At 39.8% G+C, this 24,202-nt stretch overlaps 1 protein-coding gene across 24 annotated transcripts in view; it reads right to left on the reverse strand.

Moving 5' to 3' along the window:
* Positions 1 to 24,202, reverse strand: part of SNAP91 (synaptosome associated protein 91) — a 73,258-nt gene that overhangs the window by 44,646 nt on the left and 4,410 nt on the right. For all 24 annotated transcript variants that reach the window (XM_083828691.1, XM_083828683.1, XM_083828681.1 and 21 more), the window contains exons 3-7: positions 6,734 to 6,876; positions 5,657 to 5,732; positions 4,100 to 4,202; positions 1,947 to 2,040; positions 601 to 712 (exon numbers count right to left, since the gene is read on the reverse strand). In XM_083828691.1, the coding sequence (XP_083684817.1) occupies positions 601 to 712; positions 1,947 to 2,040; positions 4,100 to 4,202; positions 5,657 to 5,732; positions 6,734 to 6,876 (528 nt within the window). The remainder of the gene's footprint in view (positions 1 to 600; positions 713 to 1,946; positions 2,041 to 4,099; positions 4,203 to 5,656; positions 5,733 to 6,733; positions 6,877 to 24,202) is intronic.

The raw sequence follows: 24,202 nt of genomic DNA on the forward strand, positions 1-24,202 counted from the left end.
AAAGCCACCTGCGGAGACTGCTTAAGTCGTGTTATGTTATTGATCACACCTAGTTTTCTGAGCTTCAGAACATGCTTGCAGCCTTGCACAGGCTTTGCAGGTTGACTGCAAGTAAGTTTCTGAGGTAAGACCCAGCTTTGGCCATCATCCTTTCAGATAGATCAGTAAAGTTATTCAGGAGCATATTACTTCATATAAGACTACTACATAGCGTATTTAACAGAAAGATGAATCTGGACATTTTTAAAGAAATCAAATAGCAAAAGCTGCTTTGCTAACCTTGTTGGACATATTATGCAGGTTCACACAGCACTGTACGTTTCTTTAAGCACAGTGCTTAGTGATCAGTGTCTTTAAACCATACAGTTTTAAGAACATATGAAAATCCAGCCTCAGATGAACACTAGTGTATGAGGTTATGGCTTAAAGTCTTCTCTCACTTCTCACTTCAGAATAGAATAGTCAAGAATAATGTATTGTTTAAATGAAAGTTACACATACACACCACAAAGAAGAAGAAGAAAAAAAAAAGTGAAGCAGATCTGAAACTCCCTTTTCACTTGCTCATGGTATGTGAAATATAGACACTGGTTTACTTACCTAATAAGTTAATAACCCCATCATTGTAGCAAGCAAAAAGTTTGATAAGATCTTTAAACAGAAGCATGAATGCAGCATTTATGACACCATTTGTCAGTTCATTTGGATGAACCTACAAATAAAATACCAATTAGTTACAACAAATTTATTGAATGCAATCAGCAGTTTTACTTTATACCAGATATCTGGTGCTGTTATTGATGGAATCAAGTACTGAATACAAATTTTCACACACACAAAAAAAATAAGCAAAGGTTGCTTCTGTTTCAGTTAGGAGATGACAGTTTGGTTTTTTATTTCCCACTACTCCAGAACAAACCACTACAGCAGAAGAGTATCCCCAACAACAGTAAACGTCTTACAACTTCTTCACAAAGAGGTGGAAGGCGAGGACACTTAACAAAGCCTTAATGAAACTGGACAAAAGGAGTGAGTTCATAGCATTGTTTAAAAAAGCCTCAGTGGTCTAGTAGGTAATACAGTTAGGTTAATGGAGTCAAGACTCTTCCAGTTCTCATGTTAACTTGGGCAGAAAATTGCTTGTTTATTAAAAGATCTCTTTTGTTTAAAAAAAAATAAAAAAAAAGAAAACTACAGAAAAAAAGTCTTCCAAGACCACTATCACAATTCCTAAGTCATTTAAGTAACAAAAACACATTAGCCAAACTGTGTGCTTCTAAGGCTTTCCTCTGAAAGCTGAAGTGGGCCCTAGACATCTAGGAATGTGTCCTTCCACCCACCAAGAACAGAAAAAAATTCAAGATCCATTCTTCAAAGATCTCTCTGCAATGTTACTCTGTACTTTCAACTGATTCCTCTTTTTATTCATAAAGCAGATAAATAATCCCACCAACATTAATAGCATTATAAATAAATTGAAGACATTTATTTCTATGAAAAGACTAGATTAAAGTTTAGTCAGTTCACTTAGAGCTGAAAACCAGGTGAAAGTTTTAAGGAAGCAAAATACTACATGAGGTGTTTAAATGGCCTCCCCTTAAAAAGAAGCTGGTTACCAAAAGACAGAAAAAAAAGTTTCTTTAACCTCATTTTTCCCCTCTCTGATGCAAAAGATGCATCACTCCATTCTCTGAGTCAACATTCCTCAACAGCCCTCATTTCCCATTCTGTTACCCTACAAGAAAATCCACATTTGCTCATTTCATACATACAGAAAAGTGCCATCTTTCACTGCACTATATCTCAGTGAGACACCAAAAAGTGGACTTTTTTCCAAATAACGGGAAGATCTGTAAAGCATTACCTATAAGGTGAAATATGTTATTTACAGTGCAGCACTTTAAATCACTGATTAGTGTTAATGCTGGGTCAGCTTCAATACGTACATCGAATTCAAGTAATGCATCAATTTGTTCCTGTAGTATTGGCATACTCTTCAGTAGCTTTTCAGGAGCCATTGTCCTCATTACCCCATCAGCTCTGCAAGAGGGAATACAGGTCAGAAGCCATTGCATTCTCTCTCTCCCTCCCCCCAAACTGATTTACTATCTAAATTTAAGCTTAACCCATTTCAAATAGTTGGAGCACTGCCTGATTCTCCTGCCTCCCTCAATATCACAAGAGCTGGCATGGAAAGCACTTCATCCAGCCACCACCCCTGACAGCAGGTGAAGAAGAGTTTTTATGTTAGAGTGATGAATGTGAGAGCTTGATCTTTTTGTGTAAAGTAGACACTGAGAGTTTGAAAAACTTGACAAGAAATACTGTTGCAGAAGTGCTTAGAGTCTTTGTGCATTAGCTTTGTTATGAATAACTAATGACAACTCATTACTGAGAGTATTTTTTAATGACATGTCTATGGTCACTGAAGACAAAAAAAATCTCTATAGATTGTGGGTGGTTTTCTTTTTTCCCATAAAGTGCCACAATATATGCATGTCAGTATCTTAAATCAGGGCAACCTTTGCTAAGAGCTTCTTACCATAGGACACTTTCCTCTGTGTTCGTGAGTACTAATTAATTCCATTATTTCTTCATAATGCTATCACTGACTTTGAACTGCCTTAGCAGTCCTGACCTTTTATTCCAATGGGATCATCTAGTAGTCATGGACATGTAACATTTCTTATTTGCAGCCCACAGAAGTTTTCATGTTTTCATGTATAACCATTTTTGTCTCTGAATATCACAAACCCACTCAACAGTCATCATGTGTGGACCCATTCTGGCCACTGACAGGTACGGTGTCTCCTCTCCAGGAAGGCGTACCACCATTTATACTTATTTTACATTATACTCTAAGGCACCTTATTTTGAGAACCGGAAATAATATGTACAGAAGGGCTTTGCAGCAACATGTTACAAGGCGGAAATTGAAGGAAGCTGAGCAACCCAAACTTACACATGGTGAAGGCACCGTGTGACAAAGGGAACCTAAGATGTTAGGACAACTGTGCTCTGCTGGATCAAAGCCTGCCTGGAATATCAATCCAACTAGCTACCAGCTTTATGTCAAAAACTTATATGTGATTCACATTCCAAACAGATTCAAAAGATTACTCTGGTTCCCGTTACTGGAATAGCATCCAGCTACACTACAAAGCTGTTACAGTAGGCCCTATACTGTCTAGCAGTTTGAGACAGCCGGAGATGAAAACCTAGCATTGATGTCTCTGTTACCAGAATCCAAAGCAGAATACAAAGCTGCAGAACACACCAAAATTGCCAGAACGATCCCGTATGTAACTCATCATCAGAGGGGACAACTTTAGTATGCAGTCACTATATAGCAACTACACCTTCAGTGGGTGTTAAGCCACTTACAGTATAGTTAGTGCTTCAAGAGATAATCAGTTGAAGTCAGTATAGTTATGCTATAGTTATAGTACAGTCGATACTACAGTATAGTTAATGCTTCAAGAGACAATCTAGTGCTATGGAAGACCCAGTTAAGAGACCAAAAAATGTTCTGACAAATACCAAGATGCTATTCTGAGCATGGTTAAAATTTTTCAGATTTTTTTTTTTAAACACAACCCTTGTGGCAAACAAAAACAGGAGTTTGTAGCCCTGTTCTGTTCAGTTTATAACCGTTTGCTAAGTTGCCTCCTAAGAACTTCAGGTGTTCACTTGATTTTCCTTCATAATTAGACATCTTTCTTATGGAAAGCATCTGGAGTGATGAAACATCCAAAATATAGATTCACAGCATTTCCTTTCCCAAATTCTAAAACACAGTTTCCCTGCAGCACAATTCATTAAGAGTCAGATTTAATACCTAGCACTAAAAGCTCCCAGTTCTTCAAGGCACCTTAATTTGGTCTTCAATATTTGGCTTAGTACCCACAGTCTTTCCTCTTCACCTTGTGTAATTTTAACCAATTATAAATACCTAAGAAATCCAACCATTTTGGTGTTTCATTGTGGCTAAAAAAAAAGAACTTAAGTCATTAAGAAAATAAAATTAAGCATAATGCCATAAATAGGGTTTTTATGTGTCTGGCAACCCGACCAGTTTGCATATCTAAACTTTGCTTACCCTTTTTTCACTCTTGCAAAGTCAAATGCCATTTGTCTGTAGGAAAACGCTTTTTCATTCAAGTATCTGCTATATCGCCTTATAAAGGTGGACATGTCATAACCTGCAAACAAACAAACAAACAAACAAACAAAATAGGTACATTTTACATTTAATTTATATGCTTGTTTGGAGGTTCTTTAGTAAACAGTAACATACAGTCAGCATACCCTACAATATACAACTCCACATACAGAACTGGCATCAGAAGACATCTTACTGCCTCTGAAGAAAACACAGTAGTGCAGCATCGAAACAATCTACTACTGCTCTCTACTGCTCTCATACATCAACAGATGTATGCAATGCACCAATGGCAGGGTTCCTGTGGAAACCTACTAGTGGCTACTACAGAGTTATGTGGTAACATGGCTTGATGGTGAAATTAGTTACCCCCTTCTGTAAGCATGAAAAATGCCAATTTAACAGAAAGATTATACTTAACTGGTATATGGCTTCTATGATTGATTTCAAATTACAACTCCCATTTTTCTACATACATCAGTCCTGCCAGTTCTTACATGGACCCTCAAAATTCCCCCAACTAGATTTACTAGAAGAAAGAAATTATGTCTGCATTCACAGATATTAGTGAAGTTGTTACACCAGAGATGTTCAAGGCACATGATATTGGGCAAGCAGCCTCAAACTTCAATAGCCTTGAAGTCTATAAAATTTCTGAACAGTTAGAATTACACTCTGTTTTTTCATTCAATGTTTCTTCTTCTAAGTTACTGAAATGTATGCAGAAGGTAACTGATTATCCTCTTTGGTATGGGTCCTTTTTTACTACTTTCCTTAAAATCCACATCCCTCAACTTAGTCATCAACCGTATTTTTCCTTAATATCTCTCTATGTTAAGCATCTCTGTCAGCTCAGGCTTATTACTACCATTTTCTGATGATTCATTATCTATGACACTGGTGTGTTATCTACAAAACTCTAATGTAAGTTTAGAGAGATCAGCAAAGTACACAAAAGCATGCATTGAACAGAATTCACATTTGCCAAATACCAGTATTGTTGAACATGCAAATCATGTTTTGCTTGGAGAAACAGAGGTTTAATACTATGGGGGATTTGTTCCTGCCCTGTGTAACTATTTATAAAAGACACTTAAGTCTTTTTGTTTTCACATGCCTCCAACAAGAGACAAAGTAACATGGCATTACTTTATCTTGCCCATTATTATAGCATTGTACAAATATCCACCAACACCTGCTGCACTACAAATTTTCTCTCTTCTCTAGTAGAGCTGCCATAAAACAAGTTTTTCCTCCTTCAAATCAAGGAACAAGAAGATTTCACTAATACACCTTTCATTTTGCAGGAACTGAGAAACATTGTTGTGAAAGTATCCAGGAATTCCCATTTAACTTGAGATCCTGTATTAAGTACTTATAAAAATGTGCTACTGAATCATTTTTATATTATTAACTTCTTATGAATGGAGAATCAAATTAACAATAGTATCTTATTTAGGATCTTACTAAGGTAATAGGCATGAGTAGGCTTACCATGAGATCCACTTTTGTCCAGAAAATTGCTGAGGTTGAACAATGTGTTTCTAGATGCCAGATACTGAATGAATCTCTGCAACACAAAGTTATTTCTTATCACAGGCTATATCTGAAGATTTTGTACCTCCTAGCAAGAAGACTACTAGTCTAGCTCTAGTATACACACATGAAAACCCAGATTTTTTTTCACAGCCTACTATACTTTCCTCAAAACATTTTTCATCCATTCAGATTAATTATGTTTAGCATGAATCTCTTCTAAATATCCTAATGCATACTTAAAAACAAATTCTGTACAAAATATTGATCAGAAGGAAGGAGCGGTAAGAACTGCTAATTCTTAGAGAGATTTGAGAAAGCATGAGATTTATTTGCTTACAAAGCAGCATATCCAGGCAAGTCCCAGACTTATTGATCCGTCAGCCTTAGGCCTTCAGCTTAGCAGAAACCAATTTTAATAACTAGTAGGCCCCACATTGAGTATCAGGACTAAGACTGAAATGATCATGGAAAACAAATCAAAGTGTTGGCCCAAAGTTGGAACATAAAAAGAGGACAGGAGGAAAAAGCTTACGCTGCAGCATCAGAGAAGTTCATTGCAAGAAAATACTTTATATATTGCCAGGGAGGAATTGTTTTACAGTCATACTAAAGCACTATGATAGTACACATATCCTCAAACAATGATTTTGACTCTTTAGGTCATTAATATCATAACCAATCATCATGCACATTCAATGCACAGAGTGAGATGGGCCATCAAGGATGCTAAAACTGTCGGAGCTTCTTTTTAGATTTTGTTCATCATTGATAGAAGTCCCAGGTAGTCTTTAATCCTGCATCATTCTGTCTTCAGATAGTCCATAAATTCTGTGACCATATTAAGAGGCTGCTGCTTGCTCTTAACGGTATAGATAATATAGACAAAGATACAGATAATCAGCATGATGGTAAAGGTAAGTTTGGAAGTTTGTTTCTCATAAATAATAATTCTTGACTTTTTTTTTTTTCTCAGGTCCTTACTGGTTCAGAGAGATGCCTTTGTACTACAAACATTTTCAGCTTTATGCTTACCTCATTGCCATGAACCATTAGATGATGTGTGGTAACTAAGGCTTTGAATACAACCACCCAGCTACTATTTGTTGCTCGCTCAAAAAGTGTATCAGCCATCTGAGGAATATTCACATTTGTTTCATTAGTTGCTTGGATCAAGTCTGTAGGAGAGACAAAAGGAAGGTGTTAGGTGCTACAAACAAGACAAAAAAGTTTGCAGCATGCCCAACCTCTCAGCCTACCTGGCTGCAGGTCATAGTTGTGAAAAATAGCAAGTTCAGCACTTAAACTCTACATTTAAAATATATATTATTTATATCTTTGAGGTTATAGCAGTGCATCCTGACAATAACACTGATCTCTCCTAACCAACAATACTAGCTTTCCAACAATTCTTTCCTGAGCTATGCCGCAACCCTTCTCCATCTTCACCCCAGGTGACTGTAGAGTACACGATGCCATGTGACTACTGCTTGTGGGTTTTCAAGTTAATTGTGACAGTTCATTGTCTCTGGATTAGATTAATAAGTATTATCAAATTCTCCATTTACAGACAGTACAGCAAGCCCACTAAGCCCAGTCACATCAGCAAAAAGATGTATCACCAGAAACTGAAACTCTAGCCATCTCAGAAGTTAGAGTTTCATCAGCATGCTACAGCACACCTCCTAGAGTCTTTACAGACCTAGAGAGCAGAAGAGTGCATTCAGGCATGCATTAATACCTCTTCAACTTTAGGAAAGAAAGCAAAGATAGATATTGGCTTCTACTGAAGCATGAGTCCTGAAATTAAGATAAATACTTAATCAAAAGTAGTAGAGCCACTAGCATCTCTATCCCACCTCTATTGAAAGGATCATCAATTTATTACACCTGTTACATACAGATACTTGCTAGGTATCTGGCAATGACTTTCTACAAACTATTACCTAGATTTTGTGATGCAGTTGGAAACTGCATACCACAACTGCATGACTAAAACCTCTGTGATACCATACACAGCCCTGACTTCATGCAACACAAACAGCACAAAACAAAGACCTAATTGTAGAGCTGAAACTTAACCTTTGAAGACCTAAGTAAGAGAAGTTAAAAATTAAAAAGTTCAACTCCTAGACTAATCGGTATCTCCATTACTAATGAAAATGGTCATCTTTTACTTTTTCCTGAGTAACCATTGTTAATAATCTTCCACATATTTCTCCCTTCCCTGCCCCCGACTAGAAATGTTCATTTCACTATTCAAGTCATTCAGTGACAACAGATTTTCTACCCTAGAGGTAAACATGCTATTCTGCGACTGATCCTTGCACATCTCAACTACGTGCACCTGATGCAAACACTACAGTAGTTCAGTTCACCAGGTCAGTAGGGTTTCCACTTGCTTTCCCTCCCCAGCACAACCTTATATAACAGAGGACATTAATGCTGCTAAGAGCAGAACGCCAAGGTTCAGGCTGCTGTGAAACTGCTGAAACTGCTTCTGCAGGGCAAGAAAAGTCCAGAGGACATTTCAGCCAAAACAGACTGAGTTGCGTCAGCTTCTGAGAACCACCTTGCGTGATCCGATACCCACTCTGCAGTACTAGAAGCATTCAGAAGTTTAGTAATTTTTCTTGAAGCTTTGGCAAATGATTTTTTTTTTAACTTCTGTTGAACAGACTCCTTTAGATAGAAGAAATCTATAGCTCAGTCAGAAGCCTAGGAAAACCATAGTACTTGTGTTTAAAATTGTCTTTTTGAATGGGCATAAAAGTTGCAAGTTGTCTTCAGTTCCCTGTCAGTGGAATAACTTGTTTACAGCTACAGAGAAACCAAGTTTAATTTTTAAGTGTTTCTTAATTTTTTGGAGTTTTTTGGTTTTTTTTGGAACACCTTCTGAAATGCATGGTTAACTTCTGTAGTCTCAGCAATACTACCCTTGAAGGAAGCAGTTCTGCAGACTAAGTATTGCAGTAGTAAAGTCATACTATTGAATGACAGCAGCTCAAGCTCACAGAGCTCTAACAATTCTCCTTGATCTTGCTGCAAAAACAGGCAAATAATCTTTTATTCTGCAATGCCGATTAATGAATTATAGAAGACTTTGATCAGTAACAGCCTAGAAACAAGCCACAAGCAGCTTGCTTGTTCTTTACCACACTCAGAGGTTTTGCTTCAGACAATAGCTTTTGTCCTTAGCGTAAGGGAAAAATGCATCAAATTTGCGAGCTCTCAGTCTCAAGTTGCAGTACATAGCTCACTACAGAAGAGAGGTGGTATAAGTTGTGTATTCTGTCTGTGGGTGTTAGATAATGAAACCTCAGATGAGTCCACCCACAGCAATGCTGGCATGGCAGGCTGGAACGCACGATTCATACACGCTGCTGCAGCACTGCTTCTAAAAGCACTCAGCCATTTCTGATCCGCTCTGAATCGCTGGAGGGTACAGCATCTGAGTCTGCAGCTCAAAATGTTTTAGGACATGAGTAATTATAGTATGCCGAGGAGGGAAGTATGATTAAATTTAAGTGTACTACTTTCAGTGAGCAAACGAAAAAAGAATTAAACCACACATGAATATTTTACTTGTCATCTGAAGGGGGAGGGGAAATAAATAAATGAGTAAGTTAGCTAGTTAATTCTGTTCAGTCATCATGCAGAGTTAAGGAATTCAGGTTTCCCAGTTTTCTTTCTACAACACTGCAAAGCCTTCTCTTAATTAGCAATTGTCAGTATCCGGAGCTATCCGGATGCTTGTCAAAGCATCGCTAAACTTACTGAATTCTGAGCAGAGTTTGTATGGTGGCTAAATGGAATTTTAAGATAAGAGTCAGCAAAATTAACTTGTTTTCAATGTGACAGTGAAGAATAGATATGAGGAAAAAGAAAACAAAAAAATCTAGAAACTACATTTTCATAAGATATGCTTATTCAGACATTTACTGTCAGCACACAATCTTAGTTTTCAAAGCGGCAATAAAGTTCAGAGTCTTCTAAGCAAGTCACAGGTGGGCTTGTTAATATGAAAGAGGTAATAATAAAAACTACTGGATGAAGAACAGCCCATTGGCAGCCCTATTAAACAGTTTTGCAAAGTTGATTCTGGTTGGGATACACAGAAGTAGGATGAATGAGGATTAAAGGCAACTTCCTGATGAAGTTTCTACTACTGCAAACATCCATAACGAGTACACTGACAGCTAATAACCAAACCCAGAAACTGAGTTTGGATACAAGTTGCAGACAGAGTAAGAGTCTGGGAATTCTACAGCAATAGCAGCAAGTGCTTTCAGTGCTACTTTCAAACAAGTGTAGTTGTTGGAGAGTAAAGACCTATACCTTTCCCTTGAATTAATTTGTTTACTGCAGGAATAAGTTTTGCCAAATTTTTGGTACAAATTGCCAAATCAAGGTACATGACTTCTTCTTTTCACATCTTATTAGCTGATATTTTGAACACTCAGTCCAAAGATCCTTGTTTAAATTATATGTGTAATTTGGACTTTCAGATGAAAAACTGATGTGCAACAGAAGAGAAAAAAAAAGAAAAAAAAAAGGATGTCAGTTCTTTGACAATAACTTAAATTTGAACAGCAGCCTTTAAACTCCTTGACTAGCCAACTTTTTAACCCAGTCTTGAGATATCTGCAGTTTAATCAGGGAAGAGAAGTAAGGCTAGAGCATGACTAACACCTTCATTAATAACAAGACAAGTCTATCAACTTGAGGAAGATAGGGAGAATTCACTGAGAAAGATGCACTGAGACAGGCTTCGCTTTCCCGTTTCTCTCCCCCATCCCAGAGAGGGAGGGGGGAGGGTGAGCGAACGGCTGTGTGGTGTTTAGCTGCCAGCCGGGTTAAACCACAACAGAAGTTAAGACAACTTAGCTCCTCATGATCTTTGAAAGATATGGCTAGTTTTGGTGTTTGTTAAGTTTTTTGGGGAGAAAAAAGAGAATAACAAAAAGTTTCACTGTCTTCAGAATTTCAGACTGTAGCCTCATTAAAAACTACTCCCTCATTTTAATGTTTTGGTTTGTTATGTTGTTGTTGGAATGAGAGAGAATCTACAACACCTTAAAAGACCTTCTTCATTCCTTTACATTTTCAGATTTTATTCTGAATCTCCGATTTTTATTTTATTTATTTTTTCTTTTTAACTTTCAATTCTTTAATAGACAGACTTGGGATTTCCCAGTTCTAAGTAAATTATTCAGAATTTACATTCCAGTATATAGTGAAATAGCAGTGTAGCACAAGAACTCTGTTCAGGGGGATGTTGGTGCCAGCATAGCAAGAGCTAACAATTCCAGGTTGAATTAACATGCGAGCTGCCTCAACATCTGAGCTGTGTCACACATTCAGTTCCTAAATTTTGCTGAATCTCTCTGACAGTAACCCTACCCCTCTCCCCCCCAACCTTTCTTACCATTCCATTGAACACTACAGTAGTCTTCAGAAGTAATTTTTCTTGCTTATAAGAATTTGAACACATTGAACCTACAGAAAAGGAAATGAAGGACTATTCCAAATCTGGGCTAGTCAAGAATGGAAAGAAGTGTCTTAAAGTAAAAGTTTAAAAGCCTCAACAAAAAAGCTAAGTGGCCAAGTAACAGTGGAAGTCCTCCCTTGCAAGACATTAAACCGTATCAGGAAGATACTACACTGTTGTGCTAACCAACGCAAGAGCTGAACTTCCCGGTCTACAGAAGGCTGGCCACAAAACAGCACTGAAAAGCAGAACAAATTTATTGGCTTCTGTTTCTCCAGAAATTGCTCATGAGAACTTGAGATGATTTTAATATTATTAGCTCCGACTATCAAGCAATTCCAAAAATGAGAGTCAGAAAGTTATCTCTGGGCATAAAGTTTAGCATCTACTACTCTTTTCACCCCCAGCTTGCTCTATCTCCAAACATACAACATAATATGACCCTGTGAAGAACTGCAACTCATGCTGTCTCCTCCTTCCTCTTCAGAAGTCTGCCTCAAGAGTTAAGCGCATCTCACCTTCAACCCAGCAGCATTATTGAAGTCCATCATCTTCCAGAGATTGTCTACACTCTTTCATGCCTATGCCAACTCTATAAACCTAAATTTTCCACAAAACATGTGTTCTCCAGGCACTATAAAGACATTCCCTCTAATGCACATAGCCTATGTGACTACAAATACTTCAGGAGATTATGATGTCCTCTCTCCAGCCTTACCTCACAGACCTCCTTCCCTAACATACCACCACCCAAATTCATCCTTCACCAAGACAACTGTTATCCAATTTCTTTGTCTGCCTCCTCATAGGCATACTCATACTAGTCATAGTATTAAGAGTTTTGCATAAGAGAAACAGTTTTGTCTTCCCTATATGAAGAGTCTGCAGAGAGACAGAGTACAGAGTACCAGCAGACTTCTCTGAGACCTTCCTACAAATATTTCTCAAATTAAGAGTTTAATTAGCCTTAGAATCATCTTCTTATCCTATTATTCCTTTTCAAATACAGAAGAGCACCACTTTCTAAATCACCAAATCTTGATTTTGGAAACAAGACTGAAAAATCTACTGCCCATATACATTGCTGCATCTTATTCCAAGGCACTATCATACAGTCTGTACCCTTCCTTCCCCAGCATACCAAGCCTATAAGTTATCTGGAAAAAATCCACCCTAGCTCATTAACAGTATTAAAGCAGCTACATTGGATTTTTGTCCCTTTCAGTTCTCAATGATACATATATATATAGGGCTTTTCCTCCTGAGAGGTTCAGGTGCAATTCTCTTGGAAAGTGGAAATAGAAGCCAACTGCCAGGTAATTTTCTAATAGATCTGAAAGGATGTAACCCTAAGTTGCTTGGCTTCCCTAAGTACTAAAAATGGGGAAAAGGTGTGATAATACTGTGTTAAAAAATCTTGCAATAATCAACTTAATGTTCCATGAACTACAAATACTTTCTGTTTAAAAGAAAAAAAAAATCCAAAACTTATAGCTCCACTGACAGCAGAAGAATGCTTCACCTTTAGTGTTTATATTTGAATTACCTCCTTGAAGTTAATGCAATTGAAAGATGACATTCAGACCAGACTACAGCCACGGCAGCTTTGTCAAGTGACTTCACAGTGGGAATAGCCTTAATGATTAAGAATGGAATCTTTTTGCCTGTCCAAAGAAGTAAGAAGCTCACTCTTGAACCTTCCTTGTACAGAATTCACTTGCTTTGATTTACCAAAGAATTTGTCTCAGGCAAGAATGCAGGTTCAGCAAAGAAAGGGGAAGAGGAGAAATCTCCACTTTTATGTTCCCTTCCTGCCTTCCAGAACTCCTATTTCAGTGCTTCCCTTCACACAAATCCTGTCCACAACTAGTTCAACAGATACGTGTCTTTAGTAGAAAAATACAAGTAATGAGCAATTTTCCTTGTGTCAACAAGAAATACCAAGTTATTCTGGAGCTGAAAGTACCACTGCTCTGTTTTGCTGATTCACTACAAATAGCAGCTGAGCAACATATCGCCTTTGGATTTCTCGGACATTTCGGACATTTCTTGGACAACTCTCAACAGCTTAAGATATACAAAAATGCCACTTGTATTTGGTTGACACCAAATGATAAGGTTAGTTCATAAAAGCAATTGCTTTGGAGAAATGCCATTCTCCATCCTATCTTAATATAGCATCTTAGATGGGGAAAAAAACCAAACAAAACAAAAAGACACTACTACTATTAGAAGTAGAAAGCCTTTTATTAACTATTTTTTGCTAACTAACTTTTTGCATAAAAAATAACTTTTGTCCGTCATGGCAAGTTTCATACCTCATTCTACAAGCCAACTCCTTCATCAGTTCAAGCCTAGAAGCCTTAGCCAAAACACACATTCATTTACCACAGTACAACCACAGCACACATTCACAACCACAGCCCCATTGGTCTCTGTACTGCCCTATACAAAATCCACGGTCTTGTTGCATACACAAAAACAAGTTTTATCCGGATATATAGCTGCAAGATTATTTCTTAGAAGTATAGAATCTAATAAGGCCTAGTACAGTTACTGCTGTAACTGAATACCAGAATTCCAGCTGTGAATATCCTTCCATGAGGGTGAACAACACCTAACATTACCTGTTGGCTATATCAATTCGTTACTCTTATTATTTGGCTGTTTACTGAACTATCAATAACCACCAGCTGCAGCTTTTATCCGGAACAGCACAGCTACACTGGAAAAGGAAGGGTTCTGTGTTTGCCACAGTGGTATGGAGTCATTTACTGTAATCTCTGCTCTAGAGCATTTTCTAATTAGCCTTTACATGTTGTGCTGATCGTATACTCCAACCATATCTGGCAGAAAGTGGTAATCAATGGAGGCATGGTGCACGAGCTATTTGAGTTGCCATGCTGCCATCATTTTTATTCTGAGAAGAATAAACTCTCTTTAGTGCTTTCCACCCCCAAGAAGATCTACTTTCCTGAGAAAAACATTTGCTTTTAATAAACGTCTAGAAGCAAAATTTTCACTAGCCTATCAACCCTGCCCAGAACAGCAGTTTGTAATTCACTGCAAGTCTGAATTAGACTGAAGATATATTGGAAGCAGCCTGATGTTTTAGCTCCATTGCTTAGCTGTTACACACTGAATACATAGAAAAAAATGAGGGTGGGGTTGAGAATGTGCAAGCAACTTCAGTGGTATGTTAATTAGCTACTGCCTGCCTGATACAAACAGGTCAGCTGAGTAGGCAGCCCCAGTGGCTGACAGATCTAACTTCCAATAGCCAGATAGGGTGCCACACTTTTTCAGCTGCTTCAGCAGGGTTCTTTTAAGAGTCCAGATATTTTGTCAGTGGATGTCACAAGATGATATAACCTTCAGTATAGACAGCCTGAAAAATAACCAAACAAGACCGAAGTGCCTGTGCTCCATTGAGCTGGCAGGCACCAAATGCTGAGAATGGGCTGAAATTCTTAACTGTGAATAAAATGTGCACAGCTATGTAGACAGTCCCACTGAAAAAGTGGACATATCTACAGGAAAAGAATACCAAGTGTTATACAAACTTGTCCATGCAGTCAGTGCAACAGTATGACTTTATACTCTCCTTGAGGCATATTGAAGCATAGTTGCATTAGCAAGTACTTTATAATATGGGTGTAAACATTTCAATCCATTTTGTCCCTTATCTGTAAGGCAACTAATAAAAAGACAGTAAGAGTTCCTAAAAGCAGAAGGCTGCCTCATATGCAAATGCTGCATCTTAAAACAGGTTTTACAAAGCTGACTGACATCCTTTGGGGTTAGAAGGAGTACCCTCTCTGTGCTAAAAGAACAAATGCAACAGGATGAAACTAAACACGCAATTCCTTGATGATCATTTTCTTATAACACACAAGTTAAACACAAATCCTCTCCTTCTGCCAGCCAGACAGGGGAGTTTAAGTCTCAGAAATGTTGAGAAACAAACTAGCAGTAGACTTGACATTTCAACATAAACCTGCAACCTTTCACATACTGCAGATCTCTCAATGTTGCAAAAAATTCTGCTAATAAACTGAACGGAATATCCACCTGAGAGCTGGAAGATGCAGTTAGGACTACTAACTTTCAAAAGAAACTGACAGTAGTAAGTTGCTATCTAACAGCTCAAAGCCACCACTGCATCTGGAAGATGCATTTGCCACTGGCAGTGGAAATCTCGTATCAAGCTCCTGATGAGTGGGGAAGTTGGAACCTGTCAGGCAGGCTTAAATCCAGTCAGTAAAGCTTCGTGCAGTCACATCTCTAGACTGGAATACCAAGAAGTGTCAATTATACTCCTAAGCACACTACAGAGGTGAGTTTTGAAAGGTAACTTTTCATAATACTGCCTGAGCATTTTCCAGCCTCAGGGTAAACAGGAGGAAGTTCTTTAAGATCACCTACTGTACACGTTGCAACTTTCGCCTGTTAATACTCTTGCCATTCACAAACAGCAGAACGATTCAACATTTGAATAAAGCTTAGCAAAGCCAGGAAGACTCAATGTGGCTTAGAATGAAGAAACACATAAGAAAGTCATAGGCAAGGCTCACATATGAAAATAGTTTTCTGTTTTAGGAGCCAGAAACTAGGCATCACTCATGATAAATTGTACATGTTTTCAAAATACTGGCACACTAGATACGCTGACTTCCTCTGGCTTGCTGCCCCTTAGCAGAATGTACATTCTCCTATAAATGGGTTTAAATGAAGCTATAAAAGTTGGATTAAGAGCTATAGGCACAATTACTGTACTTTGGATTCCAGAATCATGCAGTAAGCTCCAAACCCAAGCCTCGATTTGAAAAGGTTGGGTTTTAAAACTCCAGGGTTGCTAAAGAACCGATGCAATGATTTGTTAAAGCTTGTGTCTATATTCAACCTCTATATAATGAGAAACAGCAGCCTTCAGAGTCAGGAAACAGGCCAGCTGGCTTCCCCCTTTCATATAAGTCCTACACTCTCCAAAATGAGAAGTGAAAGGAAGAATCCTTTTAAAAAGAGTTTGAACTCTCACTTAAGTGTATCTATGTGGGCTCTTTAATTATGTGTAAAGATGCATGCTGTAGCTAGTGAAGTCCTGCACCATGGCAAGATCACTGCCTCATTTTGAGGACCTCCCCAGAAACTTGTTGACTTGCATAAATTTTAAGGGTGTGGGCGACAAGTCAGTATGTTTTATTCATGCTTTGAGCAGTCGTGTCTTCCTCTTGTTTCTGTGGAGTACCATTTTAGAACATTCTGTAAACTATCAGATAGACTTAAGTGATAAAAAGAAACTATGCCAGAGCCACAAGAGCCTGCCAGTCTCTGCAGGCTAACAGCTGACCATCTGCTATGGAAGCATCCGCTGCCATTGTGTCATCCATGCTTGTGCCAAGCCAAGATTCAGTTTGAAGTGATCAAGTACACTGTCAGTTGTCGTGCCATGGTCTTATCCCACCTATTTAGCAAAGTTTAAGGCACTTTCTTGAAAGGGTATGTTCTTTGGTCCTTTAAATAGTTGGTAGAACAATCTTAGCTCAAGTGAACACCAAACTCTTAATCTACCCTTACCCGTGCTTCACATCTCAGCCATAACCTAGTCTCCTAAACACCTATAGGGGGGTGGGGGGACCAAAAAAAACCAAAACACTGCTTTCTTTTTCATTCCTTCCTTAAGTCAGTAAAGAGAAATTAAAGCCACCTTGGCAAAGTACACAGCTCAACTGTCTGTGGCCCAACTACAGCATCAGGAGTTCCTGCCAACTTGCTTTCTACCTGTGGTAATTTCGCATATTGGCTTATGACCAAAGGAAAGGTTGACCGTCACAAGTCAGACTCAAGCTGCAGATACATCCTGTCAGCAACTTGCAGTTCTCATTACACATTAGGAGCAGGGTGTACTTTCCTGGTGGCCTTCAAGCATGGCCATGCCTGTGTACTCACACTATCCCCTCTGCAAATATACACCTTTGATTTTTATCAATAGCTAGAAGAAAAAAAAAAAGGAAAGAAAAAAAAAAGACTCCAGCAAGCCAACTGACACACTGTCTCAGTTCAAATGGCCAGAGTACAGATTATACAAATATACAACATTAGCATGACATCAGGGCATTTCAGCATCCAATTCCTTTCATTAAACTAAGTTGAGATACAGATACAATCTAAAACAAAGCATGAAATCACATTACTCTGGACAGGGAGGAGGAGCAGGAGGGTATTTAGACTTGGTTAGTCTGGGAGTCAGTGGTAATATTGATGCCATTTGCTATATACTATGCCCAGGAATAAACTGCAAACCTCAGAGGCACCGTGCAATTTCCAGCAGCATAGAAAACACTGTTCTAGTATTCCATGTACGTTCATGGTGATATGGTCAAGTCTTCCAAGGCTGACGTCCAATACCATTTGTAGCACTAGTCCAGGCTGCTGGTATACTCCCTCTCTAGTGGACTAGAACTGTCAACTGCTTCAACAAATGTTTCACAACCTGAAGAGATTAATTTTTATGAGCACAAGGACCTTACTGACTACTAGATATGAACCCACCCTTGCAAAACTTACTTCAAATTGTTTTCCAGAGAGAAGTAAATATGATCAAAATAGTGAAATTACAAGTATTAAAAACAGTTTTAGGGGTCTAGCATGTGGTTTGCAAGGCTCCAGAAAAAAGCAGACAACCATACTCTGCAAAGTGACAAGCTAGCCTCTGCCAAGTATTCTGATTGCCTTCCAGCAATTGCCAACATCTGTTTTATTCAAGCCATCAAACTCTCATCCAAGCAAAATTTTGGCCACTAGGGAAGGTAACCAACCATGCTGAGTCTGATGGAGTGGGATACTCTAGCATCAACTCACCAGTGAAGTTTCACACTGCAAACCTACTGGTACTGCTGACTCAGGGGAACACAAATACTGTTGCAAACCCTGCTGCTAATGATCAGTGCCTGCAAAGCTCCTAGCAAGGCTTCTTATATCATATCATTTAGTTTGAGTTCAGGGTTCAGACTAGTGCTAGATTACCCGTTCTTTTAGCACACTGGAAGTCCCATGCTGAGATTTCAACCCCAATTTCCCAGATTGCTTTATTCCTTGCTGTTCAGTTTTCGTAGTATTTGAAACCCATCTCTCCAAACCAGGAAGAATATTATTCCTAATCTACATTGTATGTATTGAAGTATGGCAATTCAAGTTTCATCAGATACTCATTGGTGCAACTGATTTTATGCCTTTTATATTTTCCCTATGCACATAACAGAACTTGTCCTTTTCCAACCTAACCAACATTCTGATCTGTGCCTTGAAAATAAGCTCCAAAAAGGAACAGCACATATGAAGTTAATGATACTGTTTGGAACAATTGACTCATCTTTAGACTATAGTAAGACTAAGGGAAGGGATATAGTGCCTTCCCTCCATTCCCGAAAAGATTGGAGCCAGCTTATTCAGCAACACCATATGTGTGCAGCTGACTGCAGGAGGCCTTTCCTTTTTTTTTATTTATTTATTTATTTTTTTTTCCTTCAGGGGTAGGGGGTGTATGTGGCGCAGTTTTGGAAGTGGGGGTGCTGTAGGGGCAGCCTGTGTGAGAAGAGTGGTCACTTTCATGGGCTATGTGTGGGGGATATCTGCTGTAACACCAGAGTGCCTCCTGCTCCACCTCTGACCTTGGTGTTCCCTCTACTTTTTTCTCACTTTCAACCCCTTCTCTGCTGCCTGGGCAGTAGTGTCTGACTTTTCTTAAATATGTTTTCCCAGAGGTGTCACCAACTCAGCTGTATCCTAAGATAGTGTATTGGGTTGACGTGTCAGAGTTTTGGTAGTATGGGTGCTGCAGGGGTGGCCTCTGTGAGCAGAGCCCAACCCATGGCAGATCAGAGCCAGCTCCAGCCAGCTCCAAAAGGGACCTGCTGCTGGCCAGAGCTGAGCCAGGGAGTGACGCTGGGTGGGCCTCTGGAGAGCAGATTTAAGGAAGGGAAGAAAATCTACTGTGCAACAGCAGCTGGGAGAAAGGAGTGAGAAATGAGTGAGAAGCAGCCCTGCAGCCCCTGGGGTCAGTGCAGCAGGAGGGCAGGAGGTGCTCCAGGCAGGCAGCAGCAGTTCCCCTGCGGCCTGTGGAGAGGCCCCTGGTGGAGCAGGCTGTCCCCCTGCAGCCCATGGGTCCCACACGGAGCAGATCTCCACGCTGCAGCCCGTGGAGGAGCCCCCGGTGGAGCAGGTGGATGTGGCCTGGAGGAGGCTGCGGCCCATGGAGAGCCCCCGCAGGAGCAGGCCCCGGGCCGGAGCTGCAGCCCGTGGAGAGGAGCCCACGCAGGAGCAGGGGGTCTGGGGGGAGCTGCCGCCCGTGGGGGACCCGTGCTGGAGCAGTTTGCTCCTGGGGGATGGGCCCCGTGGCACGGAGCCGTGTGGGAGCAGTTGTTGAAGAGCTGCTGCCTGTGGGCAGCCCCCGCAGGCTCAGTTCGGGCAGGACGGCATCCCGTGGGAGGGACCCCGCGTGGAGCAGGGGCAGAGAGGGACCGTGAGGGAGTGGTGAAGATGAAGCGTCAGGGACTGACCACAGCCCCCATTCCCTGTTCCTCCTGGGAGGAGTTGGAAGAGGGTTGATGGGGGGGAAAGTGTTTTTAGTTTCACTGTTCTAGTCCACTACTGATAGGCAATAAATTATATTAATTTTTTACACTGAGTCTGTTTTGGCCATGTCAATAACTGTTGACTCATCTCCCTGTCCTTATCTTAGTCCCTGAGCCCTTTCCATTGTATTTTCTCCCCCTTTCCCTTTGAGGAGGGGGATTGAGAGAGCTGTTGTGGTGTAGCTCATCTGCCCAGCAGGATAAAACCACCACACAGGTCTGTGGTGGAGCTGGCTGTGTCTGGACCAGGGTAGCTTCTGACAGGAGACACCCTGCAGCCCCCTACTGCCAAGACTTCACCATGGACTTCCAATACTGAGGGAAACATAAGTAAGGCAGGAAGAGTGCCAGCAGCTTCAAGTATTTTGAAAACACGCAGAAAGATACCAGATGCAGATGTGCCTCTGCTATATTACTATTTCTTCAGAAGAAGAGACCAATGGGGCAACAATTCTCTAATTGGTTACAGTTTCCTCTCAATTCAAAGACTATTCCCAGTAGAGCAGCTTCTCAGACCACAAGTGGGCCTCAAGATAGCAGAGGACTCCAAGGGGCTAGAAGGAAGAATCACCCACTGCTGCTGTTTTCTCTATGCAGCAAGAAGCACTGAAGATTAATAGCATCCAAAATGCAGAGTTATCGTGGCTGCCATCTACTTTTAAGCACTTCAGAGGATCTTTCAAGAAACAGAGACATAGATGGATGGACCAACCAGTCCAACAGAGTACTTTCTTGGAGACTAAAGAAAAGTCCTCACTAGTTGGACAGGCATACAGAAGGTGCATACAGAAGACAGAAGTTTTAAGAGCCAGGTCAGGAAGTCAGATGCACAGATCAAATCAAACCGTGGAAATAAGAGTACAGATTTTTTAAAATTATTTTTTTTAAAAAAGACATTCAATCACTGCTGCCCAGGATCTAGCGGAGTAAACACTACTAAGCTGTGATGAGACATATTCAACTACTAAATAGAAGTGATGAAAACTAGGGACTAGTCACTGTATTATTGCTCTGCTCTTTCAGGAGAAGAAAAAAAAATCACACCTCTTTTTTCATCTGTGCAGAACTAGAAAATGCAAGACTGCATTTATGTAAAAGAAAAGTAGCCACATGTCATACTGACCGTCTCATGAACAAAGGACTGCAAAGAAAGCAGAAAAGGCATGGTTACTCCATTATCAAGGTCTACTAACAGAAGTCACTACAGCAGAAAGGCCTTACTTCTCCCCAGACTGGTCATTCACAACCTTGGCAAAGCATGTTTAACATGAGGATCTTGATGACTGTTGCAAACAGACTACAAATATGTCTTCAGCTGAGGGCAAGGAGGGTAGGACTTAACAATCTAACTTTATCAAGTTACACTGTTTAGATAAAAGAAAGTTTAATATTACACTATTTACCCACTCTTCTGTTTCCTATCCTCCCTTTCATTAAGCATTGTACCATAAAACGGCAGAACAGTTCTGATGCGCAAGATCAAGTGATCCCACCCAATCTGAATCCTAAAATCTGTCATCAGCATGACATCAGGGCTTCCACCCCAGCTTCAAACATATTTTTAAAAAAGTATTGCTTGCCCAAGTCTTAACTTAATTAAAAGGGCAGCCTTCTGTTGGTACACATGCCTTAAAAACAGTATTTAAGTGGGACAAGGATGTTCTAAGAGCTAAAGTCACAGAAATATTCAGGATCAACTAATCTAAAAAGCCTTCATATTAGCTCTCCTTACCCGTGACAGATATTTGTATTCCTACTTAGAGATCTACCCATCTCCAAATGATGGAAGTCTTCAATACTGTTTTGAGAAAGCAGATGAGAGAGGTCCACAGAAATAGAGCACCATTCAGCATGGAGAGTGATGACAACTCCTCTCAGGAAAAAAAAAATGCTAATCCATTACCCATTACTAAATGGATTACTTAAGTAAATAATTACTTGCTTGGAATTTTTCTTTTCCATTGTGAAAAAAAAAGAGATTCAGTAGGATGTCAAGAAGGAATTCACAATGCAGAGTGCAGCCCAGCTGCGAAAACAAAAACAAGACACTGTACTACAACTGATCTTCAATGACAATTTTCCAAAACCAGTTCTCTCATATATGGAAATTATGACAAATTATTTTTGTATATCTCTACGTACTTTAGTAGTTTCATTAGCAAAGTGTGAAGGATCAAACACAATTTGTACAGAGATTTGGTTCTCAGCAATTATTTTTTTTAGAAGATAATCCACAGCCATCAAGACAAAGCATCACCCAGACTGCAGAGCATTGCAGTACTCAAATGTCTGCACTACTCCCTTCAGAAAAGGGCCACAAGAGCCAACAGACCTGGAATGCTCTCCAAATTACCACAATAGCAAACAACTTCTGAAAGACACACTCAAGTAAATGTTAACAGGCGCCTTTGCTGAGTGACTGAAGATAGCTGTGCTGGTTTCCACCTTTCCCAAAATCCAGCCAGCAATATGTAATTTTGTAATCACACACAGTAATGAGACAGAGGTCCCTAAGAGTAACCTGTGGGAGTTTATATTTACTGAGCACAGGAAGAAAGCTTAACTCTTTGCTTCTGAACAATCAGCATTTCTGTTTCAATGCTGTAGAACACAATAATTCAAATTCCTTAAGGTCATCCACACAGTTTGAAGGATAAAGGCAAAACACTGCAAGGACAAGTACCTGTATCAGGAAAATACTGACAGCAGCCCTGCATTTCAGTTACCAATGTAAATTAAACTATAAATCTATTTTTAGAGTTTTTGTCAGCCACAGACGTGTGCCAAATCAGACCTGAGATGGAAATACACAGAATCATAGAGTCATAGAATCATTTAGGTTGGAGAAGACCTCCAAGATCATCTGGTCCAACCTTCAATACGTTACTGCTCCCGCAATATACACCCAGGTCAACTCCATAGCCACTGAAAATTCAGTCCTGGTCTTCATCTGCTTTGTTTTCACTTTTCGTAAAAGTCTCCTGGCTTTTGATCAGGCCTCTGGAAGGGCCTTCTACCTCACAAGGAAGTAAGGAGGCATTACACGGTCTTTTTAGACTACACACTCCAGAACTTCCTCCTGCTGCAAAACAATTCACTTGACAAAACACAGTCAAGGAAAATCCCAGCCATTTCGATCCTTCTCAGAAATGGGAACTTGTTACAACCATCCACACATGCAACAGCCTCGCTGGTTTCCACTTAACTTCCCTAAAAGAAAAATCACTGGTCTGTTTCTGAGCTAAAACCTTTATAAAAGGAGCTCTGTTCAGATTTACTTATTTTTTTTCTGATCTATCATGTGTTTTACCATTTAAAAGTTATGTCCTTTCTCTGAAAGCTTCTCCCTGTTGATACCATCAGAGCCACCACATCCAAGTCTGGAAGCTGGCTTTTGCTTGCCCCACATAATCAAACTCTCAGTAAAGCATTAACACATCTTTCAGAGCAATTCTGAGAAGGAAACTTCTGTGCCAGGCTCTAGGCTTGCCCTCCCAGTTGAATTACCAGAGCTCATATATCTTTAACACAGCCCATATATACCTCACCCACCCATTGCACAATGGCCCTTTTCACTGCTTCCAAAAAAATCAAGTTGCTAATCCCCATTTCACCATGTAAACGCTTCCCTTGCTTGCTGTATCTAATTGTAATTTATTTAACACAACACAATTAGCTGAGGGAGTTGAATCAATATCATTGTGCTAACTTTAAGACCTCTATTGGAATAAAGAAACTGCGGCAGGGGTGCTAACAGTTCGGTAAGTCCACAAGGATCAGAGCTCTGTTGTGCTAACTGCAGCACCTTGCCCCAAACCATCACAGCGTCCTAGATTTATGCTCCTCTTCTCCCAACAGAGACTTGGGAATTTATTTAATGCTACCTAGCACTACTTCCATCAGTTGCTGAAAATTAACTAGTATGAGAGCCGGAATTCAAGAAAGTGGTAAATCTTAGTAATGAATATTAGCAACCTAACCATACTTTAGTACTTCTGCATTACATAACAAGTCTGTGCAGCATCCAGAGTCCATGCCAAAGGACAGCAGCATCCATATTAAAGCCTGGACTTGTAAGATGTGCAAGTACAAAAAGTCACACAAAGGCAAACACTCAGCAGCTCAGCTTTTATTCATAGAAGACTCTTCATTCTATTCTCTTCTCGACACACATGCACTCATGCTCAAATCATGCTGTTTACTTGTCAGAGCAAGTTGCCTTTATTTAAGTTCTACTCACACACACAAAAAAAACCACCTTGTCATCTGCCACCTTTCTAAAAACCTACAGAACTAATACATTCTGTAGAAAAGTTATGAGGACAGGCATCATGTCGCATCCTCTCAGGACTATCTAATTCATGTTAAATAGTTGATCTT

Source organism: Anser anser (assembly GCF_964211835.1).
Source record: "Anser anser genome assembly, chromosome: 3".
NCBI classification, from domain to species: domain Eukaryota; kingdom Metazoa; phylum Chordata; class Aves; order Anseriformes; family Anatidae; genus Anser; species Anser anser.